General features: G+C 41.3%; 1 protein-coding gene across 1 annotated transcript in view; it reads right to left on the reverse strand.

Annotated features, from left to right (window-relative positions):
- The window catches only part of fcho1 (FCH and mu domain containing endocytic adaptor 1), a 62,365-nt gene that overhangs the window by 22,038 nt on the left and 13,397 nt on the right, over nucleotides 1-26,930 (reverse strand). The window contains exons 2-7 of the mRNA XM_056377761.1: nucleotides 25,982-26,032; nucleotides 8,947-9,038; nucleotides 4,775-4,849; nucleotides 3,449-3,590; nucleotides 3,000-3,152; nucleotides 1,799-1,903 (exon numbers count right to left, since the gene is read on the reverse strand). Of these exons, the coding sequence (XP_056233736.1) occupies nucleotides 1,799-1,903; nucleotides 3,000-3,152; nucleotides 3,449-3,590; nucleotides 4,775-4,849; nucleotides 8,947-9,038; nucleotides 25,982-26,008 (594 nt within the window). The 5' untranslated portion in view covers nucleotides 26,009-26,032. The remainder of the gene's footprint in view (nucleotides 1-1,798; nucleotides 1,904-2,999; nucleotides 3,153-3,448; nucleotides 3,591-4,774; nucleotides 4,850-8,946; nucleotides 9,039-25,981; nucleotides 26,033-26,930) is intronic.

The raw sequence follows: 26,930 nt of genomic DNA on the forward strand, positions 1-26,930 counted from the left end.
TATTAAAACAGAAACTAAAAACTCCACATATGTGCATTACAGTGAAAATGGCCTTTGAATGAGATGTGAGGATTCGGTCGCAGCTCCAGAGAGGCAGTCAGCCAGCACAGGAGGCAGCGGGTTGCCAGGTTGTTAAACCAGTGATAATTTGAGAGGATTTAGTATTTAAGTTTGATCCTGCTCTTTATTCAGCCAGCTCATTTGTTGCTGTCTGGTTCAGGGGAATTGTCTTGATGTAGTGGCTTTGGCCGTTGTTAGAGTAGTGAGCTTGTGAGCAGAGTTTTACCAGCTGCTTTTCTCCAATTAACTGGACAAAACCTGGGCAGAGAGCAAACATAAAACACTGTTAACTCATTGTCAACCTACAGCACGCTTTATTCCCATCTGCCCCGCCCACTGATCCAGGTTGACTGCAAACTCATCAGGTGGATGTAGAAAGAATAGAAACCTCACTCCTGGAACCCCCTTAAAACTGTTGCTCCAAGAACAGTATCTTATGTGCTTTTCAACACCTAACATGTTTGGTATGTTTCGAACAAACATGTATGTGTGCCTGTGCGTGTTAGCTGGTGCGACAACCGGTCTGACACAGCTCTCATTCTTCTAAGATTCCCAACGCTAAACTACCAATAAATCCATCTGCTGATTGTGACCTGTTCAGGAAGTGATCTTATATTTGATTTGTATAAGCTATGTAAATAATTTGGTAACCTTGGTAACACTTATGCATATCAGCATGTGACTGTGGGGATTTTCCATTATCAATCAGCCGCATTAAATCAAGTCCATTAAAAGGTAAACAATACACTGATGCCACAGTAATGTGTGAATATAGATCAACAAGTCATGTCGCTACCTGTTGGTAATTATTCAGAACACGTGGTCTGTTTTAGTCGAATAATGCTAATAATAATCACGATCAGCTATTTCCTTGTGACACCAGAGAACATAAATATACACATGTGAAGCATTAAAGTGTTGCATAAACTGCTGTCAGTCACACTGATTGATTGATTGATTGATTGATTGATTGAAGAATTAAAATATGTAATTTTTACCTTTGTCTGGACCACATAAAGCGACCCACAGGTATATTATGTGGACGTGGCTTAGCGATTACAGTGTGATACAGAGCTGTAGAGAGATATGAAGCCTCCACTCACACCTGCTTTACCTGTGGCGTTAGATCAGGAGGAGGTTGATTAGGCTGAAATTTATAAATACGACCTCAGTAGCACTCATTGGAAATGTAAAAGTTTTTGCCAGCTGAAATCCAAACATAGACCTGCTTCTCTGCCATTGCTCTTATTCACTTCCTCCTTTTTCTTCCTTGATCTTTTGACACATGTTTTCCTCCCAGTTACCACATTCCCCCGTCATAATTATGACCAGACCCCCCCCTCAAAGCCATTACAAGAGATAATTGGTCACAAGGATTTCAAATGTAAAACACAGAAGCACACATTGGGGTTTGTTGAAAATTTCCATGGAAACAGCAGCAGTAACCATGGAAGTATGGAGGCAGTGATTAAAGGTAATGAGCAGGGTGCGGGATGTGCTATCGAGTGGGTGTTTAGGAGTCGGGGGTTGAGGTTTCCACTTTTGGGGGAGGCATGATGTGGGATAATAAATGAAGGGATAAGATGGAGCTCTTGTGTGGTGAGAGGTTACAGAGAGGGCGAGTCAGGGAGGGGAAGAGAAAGCCCGAGAGAAGAGGAAATACATGAAAACACCACATCAGAGGATGGGAGAGACGGATAAAGAAGTGGCCCTGGGCCCAGCTGGAGTCAGAGCTGACCTGGGCAGACTCGCTCATCTTCTGCTCAAACTCTCCTCCCACACGGTTGTACTTCTCAATGCACAACGCAAATGACTCAGCTGCTTTCTTAGACTTCAGCTCCGCCTAGTGAGAGAGAAAAGGAAAAAGAAAATGATGGCTTTCAGCTCCTGACTCTCATTCACAAACCTTTAATAAAAGCGAATAGCTCAGTAAGTGAATGTCCGATGATTACAACTACTCCATTCAGCAGTCAGGCTACACCTTTAAAACAAGAACAGCTATTTGTTCACAGAGTGGATGTCTGAGAGCAGAGCAGCTAAAAAAAAAAGCTTCCCATGATTGTTGGCCCTGGGCAGATCTAATCTATTTAAACTATCACGACTTCCAACAACTGAACCCTGGTTTGGATTGTTTTTGTCAAACAATTATTTTCACTGTTTGACAATTTGTTTCAGCAATTGTAAATGATGGATTCATCTTAGATCGTTCCCAACCAAAGCCCCTTTTACACAGGCTGTTCGAGGCGGGAATGCTGCACCTCTATTCTGCCTTGCCAAAAAAGGTATAGACACAGAATGGCAGGGCATTGTTGTTCTGCCTCGACCCCGGCAGTGGAGGTAGCCACAGAACAGGACGCTGTTGTGTTACACACAAATCACACACTGGGGCGGCAACATGTCAGCTTTGTTTGGTTCATTGTAAACAAGCAAAGCCGGCAAAACAAGGGCTCTTCTTCACTGCAATGTAATGGGATCTCTGTGTAAGAAGTGTCTTAACTCTTCTAACATCACTGGGGTTTTTTGTTGAAAGGCTTGATCCTCCCAAACCTTAAAAAAAAGGAAAAATATGCAGCTGTAAAAGTTTTATTTTTTGGGTAATGTCTATCTGAAGGTAAACCGGTTTGCACTCACATTTGAGCTTGTTCTCCTTCTGCATCACAAAAGACTAAAATATACAGCAATGTGAACAAAAGCCTATTATAGAAAGGGAAACCGCTGACCTTCAGGTTTAAAAGCAGCAAGTAAAGATCTGTTCACCTCTATTGTACTGAGGTGAGGGCAGGAAGCAAAAACTATCCACATGGCTAGATACTGCTAAAGTTTCTGTAACTGAGAAAATGAAAAGACCCTTTAAATTTATTTCACAATACACTTCCACTTTCAGCTTCAGCTGTGTATAAAATCAGAAATGCCTGAAAACAGAGAAACTAGTGGCTAACCTTCTCCAGCTCTTTCTGTGGAGCTCCGTCCTTCCTGAGCCGGTCCAGCTCCAAACACTTGCCGTGATATCCCTCCTTTGACTTCTGAAGGTGACCACTCTGAGCCTGGAGCGCCTGCACCGCCTCCACAGTCCCCACCATCTCCTCCTTTGTCTGGATGAAACGCACGCAGACACACACACACACACACACACACACAGACACACGAAAAAACACGTGGACATTCTGTGAAGATCATCATTGTACTTGAAACTTTCAGGGCAAACGCAGCAATTACCATGAAGGGAGAAGGCACTAATTGGATTTTCTGTGAGATAAATTAGATCAGGATGACAGAGGCTCGATGCAGGGCAAGTAATGAGAAAATATACAAGTCAACAAAAACACACACACAGGCACAGAAATCACCAGCTAATGGTATGATATCTCGCCTCAACCCAGATAGATACCTTGCGGTGAATTTTGACCTGCTCGTCTCCGTACTTGTTGATGTCCCGGATGAGATCGTTCATCTTTCTCATCAGCTCGAGGTGGCAGAGGGCCAGTTTGTCTGAAGACACCCTGAACACGTCCCACATCGGAGCAAACGTCCTAGAACATAAACATATAATCAAGCACACACTCATGATACGTCTATATCAAAATTGTTCCTTCATGTAAGATTTATTCTAATGCCAAGTATCACCCTGTGGACACGGTGTACAGTTACTTTTACAAGACAGTTCAACAAAGCTTCCACAACAAACCAAAAATGTTCTTTCATTTTGGCTCAGCCAATAAAAGGTTTTGACATTCTTATGCAACTACATGCCAAACATGTCTGAACTCCACCTCTCAATTATCCATGATGTTCAAGAGATCCCTGTCCATGATTATATATTAGAGAATTCAACTGTAAATCTGTTTGAAGTGGAGGTGGTCAGTAAAATGTTATCACGACTAATGGGACAAAAACTAAACACCAAGATGTTAAAGAGGAATTTATCACTAAAGCCACTTTTAGTTAAATGACAGTTAGTTAAATGTTGTGTAACAGTCACTTCATCGACATCAAACTGTCAAAACTCAATAAGCAACAATCAGATTTCAAGTAGGAAAAGACGTGTTTAGGTAAGATTTAAATAAAAGTTTAACAAAATCTAAATCTCCGCTCATCTGCTTCATTAGGGCTGTGGGTGTGTTTCCATCACATTTGACTGACAGTAGCCAATCAACCGTCCAGCTGTTGGCGGATTCAAATGTTGCTGAATCCCGATTGGTGAAGTATTTGACGTCGTGTTTCACCAGCTGAGCCTTGCTTCACTTCTCGCAACAACCAAAACGTTTTAACTCTCACCGAAACTGAATCCAATACGAAGTAATTAAAAGTAATCAAACCCAAAGTAAGAAGACAATTATGTTGTCAAGTCCTTCAATGGGATGTTCTGCCATCACTTGTAGAAATCAGTCAGCACTCTTTGTTGCTTCCGTCCCACTTTTCATCACTAGGTATCTACTTTAAAAAAAACTCTCATAAAATAGACAACACATGTTTTAAACCATACAGGCTAAATGGGGGAGGGGGCATTATTTTAATCATAGATGTGGACATTTGTTGATGCAGATGGTACTCATTCATATCTCATGTGTAGCCATATGACCATTACATCTATAATTACACTAAAGAACATCTTCCGGGGGTTTATGTTCCACTGTCAGGCCCTGAACGGGAGGAGAGGTTGCTGGTTGAAGTCGCTCTGTGTATCACTGTGCAGTGTTTACATGGCAGTGCTCACCCCTGTGGACTTCCATTGCTGGCCATCTTGGCCAGTTTGCTCATTGATTTGGAGTAGGTCTCCTCAATGGCAGCTCTGCAAAAACAAACACAAACATCAGCAACATAAATGAAACAGTCAATCCCACAAGAAAACTGAAAACCTTGGATACAAAAAATTTAAACCTGTAAAATATACTGTGTAGTTTAGTTTAGGTTTTTATTTCTGTGTCCTGCTACACGTCTGGCCCATCCCACATGGGATTGCAAGACACTGTTATTTTCCAGTAATACATATACAAAAAAAAACTTTTTCATTTATTTATTAACTTTATTAGGGCTGCAACTAATGATTATTTCATTATTGCATAATCTACAGACCATTTTATTTATTAATCGTTCAGTATATGAAGTAGTAAAAACCTTTCATCATAACTACCCAGAGCTCAAAGTGATGTCCTTAAATTATTTGTGTTATTTGACCAGCAGTCCAAAACAAATAAATATTTATTTTACTATCAAATATGATCAAACCAAGCAGCAGCTGCTCATATTTGAGAAGCTGGAACCAGAAAATATTTATATATGCATTTGAATGATGATTGAAAAAAATGTATTATAAGTAAAACAGTTGCCGATTTATTTTCTTTTGATTGATTGATCAAATAATGTGAATGTGGAAAAAATTCCAAATGAATCTTCACCAAGAAGAGAGGCTGTGTGTGTGTATGTGTGTGTGTGTGTGTGTGTGTGTGTGTGTGTGTGTGTGTGTGTGTGTGTGTGTGTGTGTGTGAGACTGGGGTCAGAAGATGCATGCTCCTGTTTGTTTCTCCACTCAAGTCTAGGTCGACAGTAACACAACAGAAAGACCAATGTTGTGCAATCTCCTGAAAATGTAAATTCTTCTAAATACCCTTTAGACCTGTGAACATAATGTACTCCAGTTGCACTTCCTCTCGGCACTAGTTCCTCCTCTAATGGCCTCATATGTTATGTTCTCTGTGTAACGCTTACTTCAGCCCAAACACCGGGCATCCACCGCCACCGCAGTCAGCGAGATAAGGATTCATTTTCATCAGTGTTGGGTAAATATTGCAATAAGCCACGTTTAAATGACGGATGGACTTGTTTTGCGAGGCAGGGCATAAAACTTTAATAAGCATCTGTAGACCCCGAGGACAAAGAGAGAAGGAGCACTGATCCAAACATCCTGAGGGTGAACAGACAGAACAACTTTCTGCTGAGGAGGCAGAGCAATAAACAGACAAACTGAATGTTGGTTTTCAGCAGTGATGCTGTGGTCGGTGTTTGGGGAATCTTTTTATACTTTGTTTTCAATATTTTCTTTGACTCACTCAATAATTATGCCAATTTGTCTACACCCACAGGTAGTGATGACAAAAAGGTAAAACCTGCATACCGACTCCACAAATTTATTTAGATTGATAAGTTTTAATGGTTCATCATTAGGTCTTTTTTTTGTTATTTGGTCCTCACAAAGATGCCTGCATAATTACTACCAAACACAGATTTATTAGTAAAAATCCCTTTGAAAAACAATGCAAAAAAAAAAACAAACAAACATTGTCGACCTAAATAAACTTGGTTTGGAGTCAGTGAGCAGATTCTGTTTATGTGAGTATCTAAGTGCGCTGTGTGTATAACTATACTCTTTCTTTACTCTTTACTCTCTATACTCTTTCGGCAGATTCTTACATTTGAGATGCTGTAACCAACAAATAACTGGGACTTCATGAATTAATAAAACAATGAATTCATTGTGAATATGATCTTGGAGTACAGTACTGTAGACGTACTAATTGACTGAAGGCTGAAACAAACAACTTTATTAATTATGAATGATTTTTTCTAAATAAATCCTTTTAGTGTTTAAAATGTCTGAAAACAGTGACACAATTACAATTAAAATTACTTTGATCCAAAGGTGAACTCTTCTTGAAGACATCCGACCAACAGTCCGAAAAGTTTGCTGTCATGCAAGACAGGCAGCAAATTCTCACAGTTATCATTCTGTCGATACACTAACCGATTAACTAATTGCTTGAGCCCTGAAAGGATTGTTTCAGCACTAGCCACACCCCGATGTCTGATGTGTCCAAGTAGCAATGCATCTTCATGAGACTGCGCACCAGGGCGAGGGCAGATTTAACTGAGTGATTCAGAAGGTCTCTTATATCAAAATGACCTTTCAGGCAAGAGGAATGGGAGAAAGACAAGAGAAAATTTATCATCACAATTGCCTTTTCTCCATCCTGTGGGATCACACGCTATTTTACCCACAGTTCCTCTATTTCATTTCCTGGCTGCTGAGTTTTTGTTGTCTGCTGCTGTCCGAGCAGATAACTGAATTTCCCCCTGTGAGGAATGTGAACCGGCGCTCTGAATCAATGTCAGGCTTATATCACTGGTCCGAGTGTTGTGCGCTGTGTGTTAACCTCAGCCGTGAGAGGACGAACTCCTGTGGGAACCTTGTTACGCAGCTCAATTTACTCACCGATAATCACTCATTAGAAGACAGTATTTAATACAACAAACTACCAACTTTCACTAGACTGTTTTAATTAGGTAATTGACCAACCCACTTAGTTACTGTTGCTACGCCGGTCAAGCTCTCAGTTCTCACACAGCACAGATGGAGGTTACAGTTGTTATAGTGGAAGAACTGCTGCTCAAAATTCTTGGTAATTTTAACTTAAATATGCACTAATGCCTGTACATGATATCATGCTGAAAGACTGAGGCTAAAGCTGCGGTCGTCTTCCTCACCATTTGATGGTCCGTATGAAAGCATGGAGATAATATCCATGCACTGCACTGTAGAGCTAGTTAGTCTTATTGTTATAAGGGAAAATGGCAGATCAGATTGTTTCTGTGTTTGGCTTCTTAGCTTATATACTTAACCTATATAACCTTAGATGTTTTTACTTTTCATGCTAGAAGGAGAAAACGCTTCCAGGATGATGACCAACATATCCTATCTGTGGTAGCTGGAGTGTAAACTTCTTTAAATCCAACAGAGAGCAGGACAGAGCTGCTAATGTTACCCTAAAGCCCTATACCAGAACAGGTCTTATGTCTAAGTCTGGTCCCCCTCCTACAAAAGGTGTTTCCCTCCCGTACAGATACTTTTTTTTCTGTACTCAATGGTTGAGTCAGACTTGAAGGAAAAAAAACTGCTTCCTCATGGTGGGAAAACACTTCACAGTGGATGTACTAGTGTTGAATGGTAAATGTGTGGTATAATGTAACCTGCAACCCCACAACCTAATGTAACCCAGTTAGTTAATGACATGCTCTTTGACTTTGTAGGTATCTCTTGGTTACAACTGTTGGTAGTAAACCTGTCATCTTAAGATTGCATCTTACCCTAACACACTCTTTAATCTGTTCTTCTTACGCTCTTGTGCCTCTGTTTTGGGGTTTTCGAAAGGCTTTTAAAAAAGACAAACCCCTCCGTGCTCTCTTTAAATGCATGATATCACTTTAACTGGAGGCCCATGTTCACAGCTTCAACATGAGGAGAAATCCAAAGCTTCACAGGGCAGTCAAGCTTCGTTACGATGGATAAGCTATGATTGGAAAATTGATGTTGTTTAGTGAACGGTCAGGTGAGGTGATGGAACTCATTACAAGAAGTATTTAAACAAAGCATGTGGCAAACAAGGATAGAAGATACACAGTACCTCTGTACTGCTGGACAACTGACTTATTCAGGCTTGTGTGTGAGTGTGTTTGAGGGAGATCCAAGAAGAGTTAAGTCGATTCAACTCTTCTTGGATAACCGCGTGACCTGAATGACTGAGAATCTTCACAGACACGTTGGGAGACACTTCAAAAAGTAGCACAGCAGTGAGGAGAGAGGTCAGAGGTCAAAGCTGGGAGAGACGACTGAAGCAGCCTTAACAAAGAAAGACTTGTTAAACTGCTCTCTGCACAATCTGCATTCTGCTGACAGGGTCTTTCAGGCAGCATAAATCATGAACACCTTGATACAGCGAGAGATGAAACCCGAAACAGTGCATTTATAAATCGCTGAGCATTTCACCCAACCTTGGCACAATCTCTCATCTTTCTTTCCAAGCATCAAGTCAAGAATGTCGATTTTTCTTCAGTCGAGCCCCATCTCTACCGCCACCTCCCACACGCATATTCACAAATACACAGGAACCTTACCTCTCACGGACAAACTCGGCTAGCTCCTTGGTTGCCAGCTGGCCGTGCTTCATGTTGTGGTAGAGCACGTCAAAGCCGGCATTCTTCTCCCCCTGCCGAGGTACAGATAAAAACACACACACACCGTTTGTTAGCATCCAAACGAGGAACAGCGACAGAGATAGAGATAGAGATGTCAGGTGATGCTTCGGTATAACAGTATAACACTTGGTATTATACTGGAGTTATAAAGGTTTCAGTGGCTCCTGGGAAACGTTTCACCATCAGTCATATAGGAAAGTTGGAAAGTTGAACGCACACTCACAGCACTTTACAAATCTATAAGAAAACAGCTTTAAATTCTGTTTAGAGTTGGAATCATTTTGACGACAGATTACTGGAACACGTATATAAAGTCTCATCAATACTGACATCAATACTACACCTTAAATTTCAGTGTAGAGCCCCAGTTGGTATATTACTGCTAAATACTTATATATACTTATATTTCAGTATGTAAACTGAACTCACTGTTGTACAGTTTTTAAAAAAACTTAAAAATAACCCTTTAAATTTAGGCTATTTTTGTGATATCACTTTGAATTTATCAGTTTGTGCTGCATTCTTCCTCGTCGCTCCCTGTCACTCCCCAAACAACAGTTTACTGATTTTAAAGTAAAGTAGGTCATCAGTGCACAAAGCAACTGTCTGTCTGTCATCACCAGCTTTCAGAATATATCAGTAGATAAAATGTGTGACGCCACTAACTGAGTGTTTTTGAGAAATCCATCAGCATCAAGTAACCACAATGAAACACAGAGCAACTCAAAAAGGTTAAGTTTTCTTTCCCTCTCTCCTTCTCCTTCTCTGTTTATTTGTGTGTTGGGAGGATAAATCAGTTTCCATTCCATTTTAGTTTGGCGCACAAATCGACGTGTAATGCTTGTGCTGACTTGAAACGACAGCGCGGCACAGGAACAGAATACCACATGTAGGCAGCACTGTAAACAATAAAGACTAGAAGACATTGGCCTATGTCACGTGGCTTGTGGCTGAATCCAAATGAAAAATACACAAAATTAGCCAACACCTGCCACCTGCTGCTGTTTGATTGTCAGCCAATGAAAAAAAAAAAAAAAAAAAAAAAAAAAAAAAATCAACATAATGCCACCTAATTAGCCGCCTGCCCCCATTCAGCTGGGTTTCCCCACCTTTGCAGCTACATAAAAAGCAACACACCGCCACTGCCATAATTAGCACAAAAAAGGAGGGGAAACCCTCTTTTAAACACCCAAAAACTTCACAACAAAATAAACAACAATTAACGTTAAAGTTCGGGAAAAACATCCTGTTTTTATTCATCAAGAGTTTAACCAAATCTAAGGTAATCTGCTTCATCAGGACTGTGTGGGTCTCATTTTGACTGACAGTGAAGGCTCCACTTTAATATTAGTTTATTAGTGATTTATCAACAACAGTACCAGTTCTGTTCAGATATTAGCAGCGGTTTTCTTTGGGCACCTGTTGTCAGCGTTGCTTGATTTTGGTGGTTTTAAATATTTACAGGGGTTTTCAGTGTTGATGTGGGCAGCTGGATTCATTCAGTGTCAATGCTCTTGCAGTGTATCTGATGTACAGCATTCACCGACACTCTAATTGTTAAATTTCACTGTCTAAATGTCAGTTTGGTAACCAACAAGAGATATCACAAAATCAGACACCAATTTTGTTTTCCTCTATTTGGGACATTTGGCATTTTGCTGCTTTCAGTTCAAATGAGGGCTGCGATGACATTTAGAGGGATGAATTCAACAGATGATTTTTTTTCTGTTATTTCACTGCTGCTGCACTCCACTGCAACATATCTCACTGTTTGCTGCTCATTTGTTGAGCAAGAAAAACTCAGGGCCAACATGACTCAGAACTGTTCACTTGTGAGAAAACCTCAGCGCTGGGTTCCTGCGGAGAGGAGGGTTGCCTTCCTTGCAGCTAAGCATACGCCGACTACAGCACCAACACACACACCCATCACTGTTGAAATGTCACAAACTAACACCTGTCTTAGCTTAAGCCTCAATAATCCAAAGAAGTGCCTGACTGAAGCAGCATTTTTACCAATAGGCTGTGCCGTTTCTTGAGCCTCACCACATTTTTCAGTCAACAGACGGCCGGGCCGTCTGTGCGGGCAGAGACACAGACAGCTGCCTCTCAGGACCTAAAAATACCCCGTCGGAGGAGAACACAGCAGTTCCCAGGTACCAGGGGAATGGCTGGAATGCCAAAGAAGGGTCACCCAAAAATCTCACACACACACACACACACACACACACACACACACACACACACACACACACACACACACACACACACACACACACACAGACTACAGAGACAGACTGGAGAGGCATACTGAGTGCTCAACTCTCAGTGATCAGGAAGAGAAACGGTTGTTTTGAGAGGCTGATGATACAAGACCAGACAGAAAACACCCAGAAAGCCGAGCCACTGAGGCATCACTGCCGGCATCTGCTCGAGGCGGTCCCTTGAGCATCCGGACACCGGATCAAAGCTCCCAAAACGTTATTGGAGAGAGAAAAGGAAACCTTATGACAGTATTTGTCCCAATTAAAGATCTTCTAATGCCATAACATTGCCTTCATTCAGTCCAGTGTGTAGACTAGACCTGAAAATAATTAGCTGATTAACCAATTAGTCGTTAAACAGGAAATATTCCAATAATCGCTTAATTGTTTCAGTCATTTTTCAACCTTACACAACCTGCCCACTTTTTCAGAATTAGTTTCCTTTCAGGTTTTGTCTTTGAACTTTCAGTCGGTATTGGAAGCTGCATTAAACCTGCTTCAAAAGTCTTGGCCCTGATCGGGTCAGACAGCCAATTACACATCACTCAGAAATGGGAACACACATCCACATTCATGAGGAGGTCATATGACCTGACAACACCATATCCTACAAAGACATAATGTTAAAAAGACGACCTGTGCAGCGAAGCTAGCTGCAGCCTTAACTGGGTCGCAGCAGTACATACATACATTATTTGCAGTTGCCACAAATGATAAACACTGGTCCGCAGGCTGATTTATTCATACGAGTTGAAATACAACTTTTCAGCCACCAGATAACATGTAACACATATTTCATTGGTAATAAAATTTGGAATAATTAAATTGTTAATTGTACAACCAGCTGGAATGTGAAGATTAATAGTTTTACAAACCAAACAAGTCTCAACTGTGACTCTGTTCAGGATGAAACAAATACTGTATTAACACACGCTTTGAACGGCCACTCAGACAACTACTGCTGCGATACCAAGTTGTTATAAAGACATAATAAAACACATTCTGACCAGCCACTATGGCTTTTATATGTAAGACGATCCCTGTGCTGGAGAACTGATCTAATTAGCGGGTGATGTTCGTCAGACTGCTGTAGAAGCAGCTCTTCCAGCTCTTCACTCTGTCCGTTATATTACAAACCTGATCAGGTATCTATTAAAATGTAGGTACAAGGAGTTCACAAGCCGCAGATCTGAATCTACACGACACGACACACTCCCACTTCCACTGCAGACAGGAAGTTAAAGGACAAAATAACAGTCAGAGCTCTTTGGTTTGTTTATCACATAAAACAAGCTTTTTGAAAATGGACTCTTGGAATTTGTGGTGGGCATTTGTATGTTGGCTATTTTTAGGGACAATAATCAGCAGATTGATTGATAATTAAAACAATAATTAGTTGCAGCATAGAGCAGATACTCTTCATTTTCTGTTTTATCCTGCACCTGCCTAAACATTTTATCTGCAATATTTTCCATAATAAACTGCAAAAGAAAAAATGTATAAATAAAATAACAATGTCGGGGTAATAAGATCGACTGAGACAAATGTCAAATCGTCCGTGTTCAAAGGGTCAGTTCACGCAAAACACAAAACAAAGGACACTTCTAATGAAAGCTGTCATAACTCGTCCTGTGGATTCTCTGCGTGTTGTCTCCAATGTTGGGAGCATCAAGAATGTTATTCTACTCACCTACATTGTACCTGGGTGCAGGCAGAAACATTATATTTCATACATGTTAATTTACAGTACATCAAAAATGTTATTAGAGAAAACTATCTCTACTTGGGAAGATACCACTAGCAGCAAGTGAGATAACATGTTTTTGTGGTTTGGGTGAACTGGCCCTTTATGCAATGTCCTTGATACAAATAAGATCTTTCTATCATTGTGTTGTGCCGTTTTTTTAAACTGTCATGTGAAATACTTTTGAAAAATAAGATTGTAAAGTTACAGCCTTATTGAGGAATATTTCATCATTCTGAAATAAAACTGTTCTGCTGCTTTTAAAAACGTTTGTTAAATTAGAGTGAAACGGGACGATTGTTAAACTTAATCCCACTAAATAAAGCATAAAAAAACATCCAATATCAGTCATTCTCTAGCTTATCTATATTCAATCCTATTTTCTCCTCTTCTTGACAAAGAATAGGGTTTTGTATTATTACACAATAGTTGAGTGCTTTAACATTAGCGTTTTATAAACAGTGGAGGGGCCTTCAGCCGGCTGCACAGAGCTGTTTATTGGCAGGGGTCTGCTCTATTCAACAGGCTGACCATTACTCTCTCTAGGTTTTGTTCCTTTCTTGCAGTTGGCAGACGCCTTTTGTTGAAACCCTACCCTCGCCACAGAAAGATGAGCTGCCAGTCTAAGCCTCCACACACACACACACAACACACACACACACACACACACACACACACACACACACACACACACACACACACACACACACACACACACACACACACACACACACACACACACACACACACACACACACACACACACACACAAACACACACCTGCCTCTCCACAGCCCGATACAGCACCTGTCCACCACTGCTAGCGGCCTTGTCTGATGACCGTATGCAAATAGAGCACATCCACACACCGCGGATGACTATAGTGCTCACGTGGGTTATGCAAACCGTATTTGCTAATGATAACAGTCAATAAGAAGCCTTGTTGAATATTTTCAATATTTTAACTTCATAGCATATCATATTTACTCATTGCTTTAATATTTCCGCATGACTCACAGACTACATCATCATAACTTGACATAAATTAGTTCCTAAAGAACGAAATGCTGCTGTTATTGTGCCAGTTTATGTCACCCCTAAAATGCAGCCTATTTTCAGAATCTGTTCTCTTCCAGGTCAAACACCTGCGGGACAAAGACAAGCCACATCACCTTTTATAACCGTATAGGAGCACGTTCTCTGACAGGTCGGTGCAACACAAATGAAATCATCACTATGGGAGTGCGATCCTGAGCTACGCTTGCGCGTGTTTAAGTGTGCAGGTTCTTGATTGAGAGACCAGATGTGAGCTGGCACTTGTACATGTTGGGCCATGCTAAGCGATCCGATAGCACATTACATGGGAGCTGCAAACCCACCGACAGTCTTCCAAGTGTCTTCAAGTGCCATAATGTATTCCTGAAGCCTTTAGCGGATGAAAACCCTTCACGTCTGATATATGCAAACCCCCCTCTTCTCTCCCTTCAACTGATCTCTTTTTCATCAATTAAGTTGACCGTTTTGGTCACGCACGATGGAGCCCATTACCATGACAATGGGCGGGATGATGAGAGAGGAGAAGAGGAATGGTTGGTTGTGGGTGGGGTGGGGGGGTGGGGTGGTAGTGGGGGGGTTGTAAAATGTGTATGTGGGCAACCTTTTCATGAACACTCAGACTTCTGAGGACCACTATGAGGTGTGGGGGCCCTGCTCAAATTTGTTAAGGGGGATGGTGAGCAGCAGGGAAATTTTCATTTTAAATGAAATGCCAGCACTGGCCTGTTAAAGGGTTACGAGCCTCGACATGGTCGGTCGACATGATGACGGTGGTCAGGATCGTTTCACTTTATGGACTTTAAGAACGGGCGTGCTGATCCTCACACTATATTCAGTCTCGACTCTCACAGCAAAACAAAAAATGCCAAAAAACACACAACAATTTCCATGCTGTCCTCCGTCCAAAACACTTAACAATGCAAATTCAAAAGCCCAGTGAAGCTCTTTAGGAAAAAACATATTAGCAGAGGTCAACATTTGGGTTCAGCCAGGGGTCAGTTCTTTCAGCACTGTTCACTGCGGGAGACAATGCAGGTTCGTCTACATGTTTTCATTTGTTTGAATATTAGTTTTAAAATGTATTTGGAAATAAAAGAGCTAGATTAACAGAACTGTTTGGCTGATGCCTGAGTGATTCCTGCAACAGCACTGTGGTCCTGCCCTGTGCGACTGGCCCAGTTTAGACTTAAAACCTCCTTAAACCTTAAAGATTTAAGCGATGACAGATGCAGATGAAACTGCCTCGTCTTAAATATCAACCCGTTTTATTTTGTGTATGCTCCTCATTATTTTACTGTTTCGTCGTTTTATTCTGTGTTCTACTTTAAATTATTACCATTATTTTGGAAGTGCTTTAGAAAAAGTATCATTATTATTTCATTGATTTATTAGCCACATTCAGAGTCAGCCCTCACTGTTATTAGACATTCTGTTTGTCTCAAAACCATGAAGCACAGTGGATCATGAAATCACTGTGAAAGAGGAACAGACAGAGACTCTCAGCTTTATCTCATTATTTGCCAATTCAAAGCCACTTTTTTGCAATAAAAATGATGTTGTTTTAAATGAATACAAACTTATGATCAGCAATCTCTTTTTGTTTAAAAATACTAAGGACCAAAATGTGTTTGAATAAATGAGATGCACATTGTTTGATTCAACCCAGAACAGAAAGATTTTCATGGGACAGGACATTTTCATTGGGATTTATATTTGTTTTGTTATATCGAGAGTCAATTTCTAAAACACTAATTTGGTTGTAAGTCCACTTGTCGATCTCCAACATTAACTCGTCTTTACTGCTGCTCAGAGAAAAAGTCTCAGACCAGCTGTTGTACAATGCAGGAATAATGTGCCTCAGGTGAGGTGAGGATATTCTGGTGCGTTCCTCTGCCTGTAACAACAGAAAGGCCTTCAAATGTTTACTGTAGGAACATGTAAAACAGAACGAGGCTTACCGAGCTTTCCTCAGATTTATGCTGCCACTGTATCTTTGGCAGAAACTATTTTAGATCACAGACAGAACAAAAAGCAGAAACACACATTGAGACATTTCCTCTACACTATTTCATCTAGCTGACAGTTTGCCACCTTAATCACAGAGTTTGCTCAATCTAACTGATCACATCCAGGAAGTGCAGCCGGACCCGGTTGTAAATATTAGAGTCTTCTTCAGTCCCAGGTATTTAAGGCCCTGCTCAGACCTGCACTTAACACTTCTACAGTGATCGGATCACAAGTGCTCAGCTACAACGTCCGTGTGGTCATCATCAAGGCCGTTGATGTCACTTTGTTCGTTAGTGCTGCTGGCTGTTGTAACGACAGCTGTCGGAGGAGTCACCTGAGGTTAAATGTGAATGGTTATTAAAATGAAGCGATTGCGAGAATCATTCAGGCATCAACCAGTTGCCCTTGATTCAGCCGCTCTCAGATAACTGAGAATCTTCAGACATCCTCCACACTCCTCGCTTGATTCTAATTAGACGCATCTTGAGACTTCCCCTCGGGCTTGTATGAAAACTAATTACAGACAGTGAGGAAACCTGGGCTGAGCTAAACTCTGCACTGCAGGCTCTGCTTCACAGCTGCTTCACTACAAATAAAAGATCTTCCTCTGCATGTTCGCCGTAATTGCGTCTGAGTTGTGCTGTGGATCACTAAAGGACAGAAAGAGGCAACAAGGGATCTTTTCTGGCTTTTCATGAACAGAACCACAAACTTTTACAAACATTTTTATCCACAAAACAACAAGTTGTAGGCAAGAAAAGGTGTTTCAGTTATGCCTCAACTTCTGACCAACACCAAAATACACTTTTCACTCTCATCATTTTAGTGTGGCCAGACACTGTGGGTATTTGCTTTCAAAGACGCTGAATAATAAATGATTGACAGCTTTCTCTTTCACTCATACATCACCATGGACCCCTCTGATCCTGACCGGATGAGTACACGACTCACTGGGCTGCTGCGAGTAGTGCTGCTGTTCTGATTTTCAAACTTTAAAATTTTAATGGGTGTTGTAGAAACATCACATTTCTCCTAAAATATCCACCAAAAATCTGATGTTGAGTAAACCTAAGGCATAAAAAAAGAAGAAGGCTGCAGAAAATACTGAAAAAAGTGGTGCTGGATAGTTCAAAAAAAGAACAGAGTGGACGAGCAAACTTGATGGATTCTGCGTTAGGACTGAATGTACCTTCTAACTGAGCAAACACACACATAGCCTGGGACAATATCAAAATCAAATTAGTAAACAGGTCGCACAACTTTTCTCTAACATCCTGGGGGAATAAATGAAGGATCTTCCAGAAAACCCGCGCGACCTGTTTGCCAGTTTGAGGGAAGGTGTGTACACCATCAGCTGACAGGAGCACAGAGCTGGGTGACACCCTTGAATTGAACTGACTGGTCTTTATTATATCAAACTGAAATCATTCATCATAATGGCAACAAGAAGACGCCTTGGCACTGCAGTACAAACATGATGAAAACCGCACCTCATCTCTGCATTATAATGAGTCCAACACTGTTTCCAAGTGCACCAAGTTGCTTCTTTCAGACTTCTGTTTTTTTTGGGGGGGTTTTTTGCAAGAATTTCAACATAGACACGAGCATGAAGCTCAGCTTGGCTCTGGCTTTTTAATACACTTTGTTTTTTGTCGTCTGGCATCATCCAGAGCTGTGCCTTTCGTTCTGGCTATTGGTCAAATCTGCCTTTACAGTCCGTCTGAGAGGATCAGATGTCTGAGGACATTCCTGCACTGAACTAAGATACTGAGAGGAACACGGCAGAACCGACCAAAACAAAAGAGAAAAGACAAGGCAGCTAAAGCTGAATTGTGCTTCACATGTCTGCCTCTTTTATACTTGTATGTGTGAGTTGTATGGCGTTTTTGTTTTATTTGTTTTTCGGTCTCTGAAGAAAGTTGATCGGTAGCCTTGGGTTGGTGCACCCAAGGCTACCGATCAACTTTCTTGAAAGCCACAACATTTGGAGTGTGGGTGTGTCGGCTTCTCTGCAAGCCTCTGCAACCCTCAGTTATCCGTAACACCTTTCTATGTGTAGATTAAGCTTAAAAGGAAAATATAATTTCACTTTAAGGTCATGCATGATGGTCGTGCATGTTTTCAAGGGCTCACTCATACATTTACACACAGCAACAATCTATAACTAGAATCAAGTATGAAGGTAATAGTCATACTGCAGACATTATGCTCTGTTCTTCATAGTTGCATTTGTGTGAGTGATTGTTGTAGAAATTCAAATCCAGCTGCATCAGACATTTGAGTTTCTGCATGAAATATAACTTCTTTAGACGAGCACGGTTTAATATTCGGCTTCTTCAGGTTTGCTGTCTTAAGTCTCTTATCTCCTGCAGAAATTACAAATTTTCAGCCGTGCCAGAATAAAATGAATCGGGTGACTGTTCATACATCATATATTTACAAATATAATTTGTACATTATTGTGAAGTGACAGAAACGTTGCAGGTGCAATGAATATAGAAAGATAAAAATTATTTGTAAAGAGATTTTGTACTACTCTTCTGCTGCTCTATTCAGGCGTCTCCTTATATACCTAATGATTTGTTTTTATTCTGACGTTTTTACTTGGGTGAACAAGTTTCCATTGGGAACCGCAATTATCGCAGTCGTCACAGATAAATAATATTAAATTTACTTTCTGGCACAGAAATTTTTTGGCAGCTGCAAACGGATCATTAAAATACAGATCCCATATGATGCAGTTCTACACACCACATAATGTAGCTGCCTCCTGAAAAGTAACGACCCACCCCTGCACCAGACACCATCCAGCGAACAGATTGACCAGCCCGTCGGTGCCGCCGGGTTTAGCTGACTCACAGGGAGTTTTTCTGCTGACTTGGCAGGTTGAGCTGAATGAACGGTCCCACAGCAGAGATGTCAATAACATCAGGAGCAGGTAGCAGCAGCAGCAGGAGCAGCCCGTCATCACTGAGGGCTCAAAACTAATTTGTAGAGTAGGCTGATCTGAGAAAATTCTCCTCAGCAAGTCGAAGAGGTTTTATTTTGCCTGTTGCGTTTTGCAGTGAAGTAGGGATGGGCCATATGGATAGTTGGCACTTTCAGCCATCCAAAACTATACAAAATCACTTCACCTCCCTTGTTATTCTCTCTCCTTCTTTTCCATACACCAGAACATCCACACAAATATGGCAACCGTTATATTGGATCTTAATCTAACTTGGCACAGAACAAAGGAAAGGAAAAGGTTGGAAGTAAAGACCAGGGGAGGAAAGTGAAAGACGAGACAGAGGCAGGGGAGGAAAGGAAACATGGTCAGGAAAAAAAAAAAAAAAAAAGAGTTTCACACTGTGTGTTTACTGTTCTTAACCCCGAGAGAAAACCCCATGACTCAAAGTGATGGGATCGTAGCAACGCTGGCATCATTAAACTGAGAAGCAGGCAATAATAAAAACCCACCGGGTTTTGTTTGTGTGCGTTTCTGTGAACACACTCTTTCTCTCGTATCTGCGGGCAAAGAGGGAGCAGTTTCGAAGAAGAGAAGATACGAGACAGCACTGTGCACCACACAGCCCCAAAACAGAGCAGCTTGCTGATCTATACTGATAGTCTCATGCTGTTAAATTCCCCTGGATAACATGCAGGGCTTTTATCGTCTATTCACCACCGCAGAGAAACAAAACATAGTCTGTTCTGGGAGGAGAGATGGGAATATTATTCAAGATCCTTCTACAGGTCTCCTTAATAATGAATTCCCACATGTCTCAGTTGTGGGGAGAGATTTCTTCCAGTCCAGGTACAGACCCACAGAGTTTCAAAAGAATCAGTTATATCCTTATTCTGTGATTTAAAGGCAGAGAGCTTCATCACGATGACTACTGCGGTGTCCCCAATCCATACTGCATATTCATTCTCAGCAGGTTTTGTGCATGTAATGTGTTCACACTAAAAAATGAATTACATCAAGCCAAAATAGACTTTTTTGGCTGCAATGTCAATGGACAAAATGAACCAGGGAAATGGAGAAGCTGCTCACAACTGCAGAAAAATAATAAATAAATAAATACATGAGAAAAGGTGAAAGGTGGTGGAACTGCAGGAGCAATTGAGAATAATAACCATTACATTTTTTCTGACATTTTGCTGGTGCAAGATAGCTGTTTCCCATTGTGGCTTATTTGTGTAAAATATGTGCTGGAAATGTTCACTGGATTGATTGAAGTAAATAAATAAATAAATGGCTGGATGGATGAATAGGTTTATTTCTTGTATACCGACTGTGGAGTGGTGTATTTCTTAAAGATCAGGAATTTTGAAAAGGATCCTCAATTTACTTTTAATGCTCAAAACAGTGCTGAATATGGCAGAAACCAGCCAACAGTCCTGTGCCTTTGCTATGTAGTGATTCCCCTCCCACTGACCCCTAAGAAAGCAAAGAAAGAAAAAAATAAGACATTTTAAAATGTATGTGCACCCCTTTCATTAGAGCACAGTGTGAGAGCCTCTCCTGTCCTCTCCTCTCCTGTCCTCTCCTCTCCTGTCCTCTCCTCTCTCCTTTCCTCTCCTGTCCTCTCCTCTCCTCTCTCCTCTCCTCTCCTGTCCTCTCCTCTCCTGTCCTCTCCTCTCCTGTCCTCTCGAGTGGGGCAGAGGAGAGACAGGTTGACAACTCGTTACGTTGAGTGCAATAAAAGCTTTCCAACAAGTGTCATAAATCCCTCTAAAAACCAAAGATGGAGAAACGTCTGAAAGCCAGGCCAAAATATCAGCTCATTTTGAGTGCAGTGGCGAGGACGCTGGCAGTTCTCCTGCTGTTACAGCGACAAAGAAAAGCTGGCAGCCTCCCAACCCCCAAAAGTGACCCTCACCCTAACATGCACAGGATATGCCTTCAAGCCGTCATCACTTTGGTTTATATTTTGCTTTATTATCAGTTATTCAAATTTTCCAAACTAACTGTCACACAGAAAACTTGGAGCCTTGAGTCCATGACGGTCTGGGGCCACGGTTATTTGCCCGCTTTACCCAATTTGCAGGTTTCCGTTCCCCACAGTGCATTATAGTGGAGGAGCCTTGGCCTCGTCCGAAATACAGTAATAATTTATTCTCTGGAAAAAAAAAAGAAGTAAATTACTACATTTTTATGAAATGTGAAATTATGTTTATTAAGCTTCAGGGAACCAGCAGTGGTGCGACTTCACACAGAGAGGGGCCGTGTACTTCATGAGAAGTGACTGTTACAGTCATCATACATCTAGTGACTGCACTGAAGAAAAGAAATGAAATCTGTCTGCTTCAGCTCAGCAGGTGACTGATCGTGATCGACCGCATCAAACTATAACATCGCACTAAATAATCACAGCTAAAAAAAGAGTTTTTATAGCGCTTACTTTCTCCACTAAGCCATTTCCTGAGGCAAACCAAGGTTTGGTATTTAGCCTTGACTAAACCAGTTTGAAGGACAGGATTAAGATTTTCCTTTATCATATATGAGAAAAAACAACCTTGTCAATTATCCCTCATGAGGAAATTTCATTGCAGGGCAGCAACTAAAGATTATTTCAATTACAGAAGAATCTGTAGTATTCTCCTGTACTATTTTCTCCGTTTATCAATTATTCATTTTGTCTATAAAATGTCTGAAAATAGTGAAAAATTTTAAAATGTCCCACAGCCTACGGTGATGTCTTCAGATGTCGTTTTGTCCGATCAACAATCCAAAACCCAAATATGTTCAGTTTACTATCATGTATGTCAAATAAAAAGCACCAAATGTTCACATTTGAGAAGTTGAAAACAGAAAATATTTGGCTCATCAAAATAGCTGCCGATTCCTTTTCTGTTTATCAACTGATCGATTAATTGACTGATTGTTGTAGCTGTATTTTATTCTGGTGCTTTCTGGAAAAACAGAAAAATTCCAGGAATAACTAAGCCCACCAATCCTTACAGAGACAGAAATTGTATTCTTAAGACTTAACTGTGCCTTAATTTACTAAGGATGTACTTAATTATAGCTGATGGGATTCCCCCTGTGGGCCATGAGCACAGCTTTTATATAGTTAATAGGAAAGGACAGCGTGCGATGAGGAGGCTTTATGAGCGGCTGTGAATGTTCTTGAGCCAAACAAGATGAGGCTCTGTGTGTGTGTGTGTGTGTGTGTGTGTGTGTGTGTGTGTGTGTGTGTGTGACGGGTTCCCAAGTGCCTGTGCTGGTTAATTAACTAAAGGGTTGATTTGTATTACACAGCTATTTGTGTCTGAAAGCAGGCTTGTTGGGAAGCGCAGTTATGTGTACGTAGACACATATGCAGGCACACAAGTAACACAATATGTTAGCTTAAATGATGAAGAAAATTAAGCTTTTTTTTCTGCCTGCATTTCAGAGGCAAGCGCTGTGGCGAAGCCTAACATTTAATCATCTCTGTAACACAGAAGCACAGCAGCTCTATGACCTTGTCTTTGTGCCCCGCTGAAATTCGGCTTCCCTTCCTACCAGTATGCTCTCATGTTCGTGCTTTTTCCACCTGCCTTCCAGCCTGCAAACCTGCCTGTCTGCTTCTCTGCCTGCAGCACAAAGACTGCACTATGACACTATTCATCATAGATGGTTGTTGAGCAGGCAAAAAAAAAAAAACTGTAAGACTGTACCAACACTGCAGCTACAGTTATTAAGCCCTGAATATTACCAAGTCATTGAGAACACACATGCACTTCCACAAACCAAAAGTAATAACAACACCTTTGCTTTTATAATCAGTTGAATTTTTAGATGCTGGAACACAGGACAAAGAAGAATGATCCTTCAGACTACAGCAGAGACGATGTTATCTGGCAAGACAGACGGACACACAGAACCATCCACAGTATGCAGTGACGAATGTAGCAGCGATCCCATTATAGCCACATTAAGGACAAAGTCTCGGTGCAGGACCAGTAATCCTCCCAAATCTTATTTCTGTGTATGAACAGTTCATTTTAGTTCAACTGCTGAAATATTACTGAGGACACGTCGTAGCCTGATGAGGCGAGCAAGGAGAAGTAGGGCACACCTGAAATAGATGCACCAGGTGTGCAGGGGACAGAGCAGAGGAGAAAGTGAGGAAGGAGGAGAAAATGAAGGAGGGCGCTCCAGTAAAAACAGACAGTCACTTGGGGATGAGGGTGATGCTGCGGGGAGAAACGAGAGTTTTCGCTCCTCCACTTTACACATCTGTGGAAATTTGCTACTGAGGCCGTTAATTACTGCACAAATTAAGGTAATCAATGCCACAATTAACGAATATTACTCTACTGAGATATCAGTTTATTAGATACACTTATCGCAATCTGATAAAAAATAATAAATCCTATCTTGGTGATGCATGTAATAACCAGCTTTGTTGGTGACATAAGATTAGAGAGATGTGCTAATTTTTGGTGAAACGAGTCTCTAATAGTCTATTATAATATTCTCACATGATATCAGACAGTATTAAGTTTCTGTAAAATTATGTTTTTGAGTTTTTGCTTTTACAAACTACAACTAGCTATCAATATCATGTGTTGTAAGTTAGCACTGAAAGCATGGTCAGAGTCTTACACCCCTTTTACTACAAAATTAGCAAGTATAAGCAGGTTTTCTTTAAAATCCTAATTGACTCCTTTTCCATTGTCAGCCGAGCTTGCCTTTGTGTTCGGAGAGGACACAAACAGGGAATGTCATCCCATGCAGCTAGAGTGCACACACACACACACACGCGCGCGCGCGCACGCACGCACGCACGCACGCACGCACGCACACGCACGCACGCACACACACACACACACACACACACACACACACACACACACACACACACACACACACAGACACACACACAGAGGCAGTGGAGAAAGAGTGAGCTGCTAGCCACCGAGACTGCAGACTGTTTAAATGGATTGGTTGCATCTCATCCCCGGGCTGCTGCTCCTGTCAGTGTCGGAGCCTCCGTGCGAGGCGCTTCAATCGGTGAGCTGCAGCTCACACTTGCAGGCCCAAGCACAGTGAAGCTGTGGCGTTTCTGGTTTTTAACTGTGCTGGTGCAGGTAACGGGTCCGTCTACAGTCTGTTTGCTCTGAAAGACGTCACAGCAGGAAAAAGGGCGGAAATGAGCGTGTTCACCGAGGTGTTGTGTTTAATGCCGATCAGAGGTGGAGCAGGTAAATACCCAAGTCTACTGCACAGTCATTTGACCCAGGAGTGAATGCTGATTTTACCCTTTTCCAGCGCTGACAAAATCCAAATATTAGCGGATCTTGGCTGTTTTTTGACCAATGGAAAAGGGGCTTTACTGTGTGTTGAGCTGCAGCACAAAGTGAATTTAGTGGCGGCTCAAATGCATACAAAGTCAGTGTGAAGACATATCTGATGCTAAAAAACACGTCTGTGCAAGTTGAAAATGCTTCAGCTCAAGCATAAAACTGAAGGGAAATATCAAGAGGAAGACTTCCTAGTTAGTTGTGACACACTTCCACAGAAACAGCTGTCTGTTGCTGGGTAGCTTACAGCTAACACATAGCAGGTACAGTGGCTGTTCAGGGCAAATAGACAAAAATGGTTCATTCGCCCCAGTACACAACAATAACGTGAGGTGAAAATTCACTTTGCTTTCTGCCTGATCACACCTTTAGGTTGTTTCCTTCTTTTTGATCAGATATTTCCTGATCTCAATCAAGAAACGTTTCTGACTTCAGACTATATTTCATTCTGGTAATGTTCTTTATTTAACCCTGACACACTGGGCACACTGGTACACAAGGTCCATCTTTTGGCTTTTTCAACAGCTTTCAACTGGAGCTCACAGCTGTCATTGCCACATAATGATTGCTTGTTAAAACCATTACATATTCACCTAAGGTATCAACTCAATCTTGTTATTATTAAGGCAGTTGGATTTCTCACAAGCGAGAATCCATCTCGACAGGTTCCAGGCTATTTGATGCAGCCAAACCACAGTGGTTCAGACCAATCAGGGTCCTAGGAGGGAGGAACTACTGGCAGGTACAGACGTGACGTAGAAGCAGCAAGAAGTGACTGTTCATTAACAACAATGGCGGCTTCTAAAGAGGTCAGTGTAGATGCTGCTATAGCGTCAGTTATATCAGAACTGGAGAGTATTTCTTCATTAAAAAAAGAGCAACGACCAGCACTGAAGGATTTTCTCGATAGAAAATTGAATCTGCTGGTAGTGAAAAAAATAGGAAGGATGCAGAGGTAATTCATCCAATCACCTGCCAAGTATTTTGGCAGGTGGTGATGATCCCAGATGATGCTGTGTAACAAACCACCTGGTATGTCAGGTTCGTATCAACTACGTTCCCTAAAAAAGTATTGTTATGGAATTGGTTCTGAAACTCATGTATCATATTGGCCTTACAGACAATACAATAACAGGTAAAACAGAGTTATATATAAACAAATGTGAAGACATGAGCGTCAGAAGCAATAACATGTGAAGGGCCATTGCAACTGCTTCAGAAAACAACCATTTGCATTCAGTAACACCGCAGGAAGAGATATTATCTCAGCCTACAAGAATAATCTGAATGAAATTGCTTTCCATGTGGCAAGGGGCTGAATACGAGATCGACCTCTGTGGTTTTCAAGCGAGCGGAGGAGGGAGACAGCAAACGCTTTCAGTGCGTACCTGACGAGCAGCAGGGAGCCAGAAGCTTGGCTGTCCACTGAGAATATAAATGAACAGCTCAGTGACTCATAGCTGTGATTCAGCTATAATAGGTGAGTAAGAAATACATGGCAGCTTAAGGCACAAATGCCAAATCAATGTAACTATCATACACACAGGCTCTTCTGCATATTTTTTACATTATTATATTTTATTATAAAAAGTGTTTTCAAGAGACTTACCCAGAAGTTGTTCTGAAAGAAGGCCATCTTCACTCAGAGATTCACAGCAACCTGTAAAAGAGGTAGAACTGCATTAGAGGAAAGGCTGATGTTAAGAGTGTTTCTTTGTCATTCTGCTTGACCTCCATTTTCTCCACATCACAGTCCAGAAAGAACTGGAGGAGAAACTGGAAGGTGCCTGTTGGGTTGCCTTGCAACAATCTGTATTCATCTGTAAGTATTTATGACCAGACTGGCCACAGGTCAGCGCTACATCCTTGGTGAGTGAGTGAGTGAGTGAGTGAGTCAGTTACACCATTGGTCAGCCGAGTGTTGAACTTTTCCCACTGGAAAATTGCTTTTTTTTTTTTTTTAGAAACTATTTGGATAAAATTTAGCTACTTTCATTTAAGAGTCATCTGTACTGCCCTGCGTCTCTCCTCTGTGTCTACTGTTTTGCTTCCAACTTTCTCTCCGAATGATCATTGTACCAGTAAATAGCTGAAATCACAGCACAGTCTTTTAGCTGCTTGGAAATGTCTTGGAAGTGAGAGCTGCTTAACATGTAGTCTTTATGGGCCAGGTTTCAGTCACTATTTCAAACTTGTTCCATTGTCTCACAACAGAAACAGAAAACATGTAAATGAGAACAGCTTTATTGGGAGTTCGGCTGCATTAAACTACTGTATATGTCAGCACTGAGAGTAGGAGAGATAAACAGATAAAGGGCTGAAACAGGCTGCCACTAGGCTGAATGCAAAGACCTTGCAATGACATCATTAATATACTAATTAGTGTATTAGGTGATCTAGTAAAAATTAATGACTTTTCCAGCAGGCTTCAGCTACCTCCCATAGAAAGTAGCAGTTTACTGTGGTTCCACAACTGTTTTCAGCTCCGTCCTCAATTTTGAACACTGACCATTTTTCTCTGCTCTCTAACAATAAACTGCATTATTCATGTCTCTGCA

Source organism: Seriola aureovittata, chromosome 6 (genome assembly GCF_021018895.1).
Source record: "Seriola aureovittata isolate HTS-2021-v1 ecotype China chromosome 6, ASM2101889v1, whole genome shotgun sequence".
In the NCBI taxonomy this organism is placed as follows: domain Eukaryota; kingdom Metazoa; phylum Chordata; class Actinopteri; order Carangiformes; family Carangidae; genus Seriola; species Seriola aureovittata.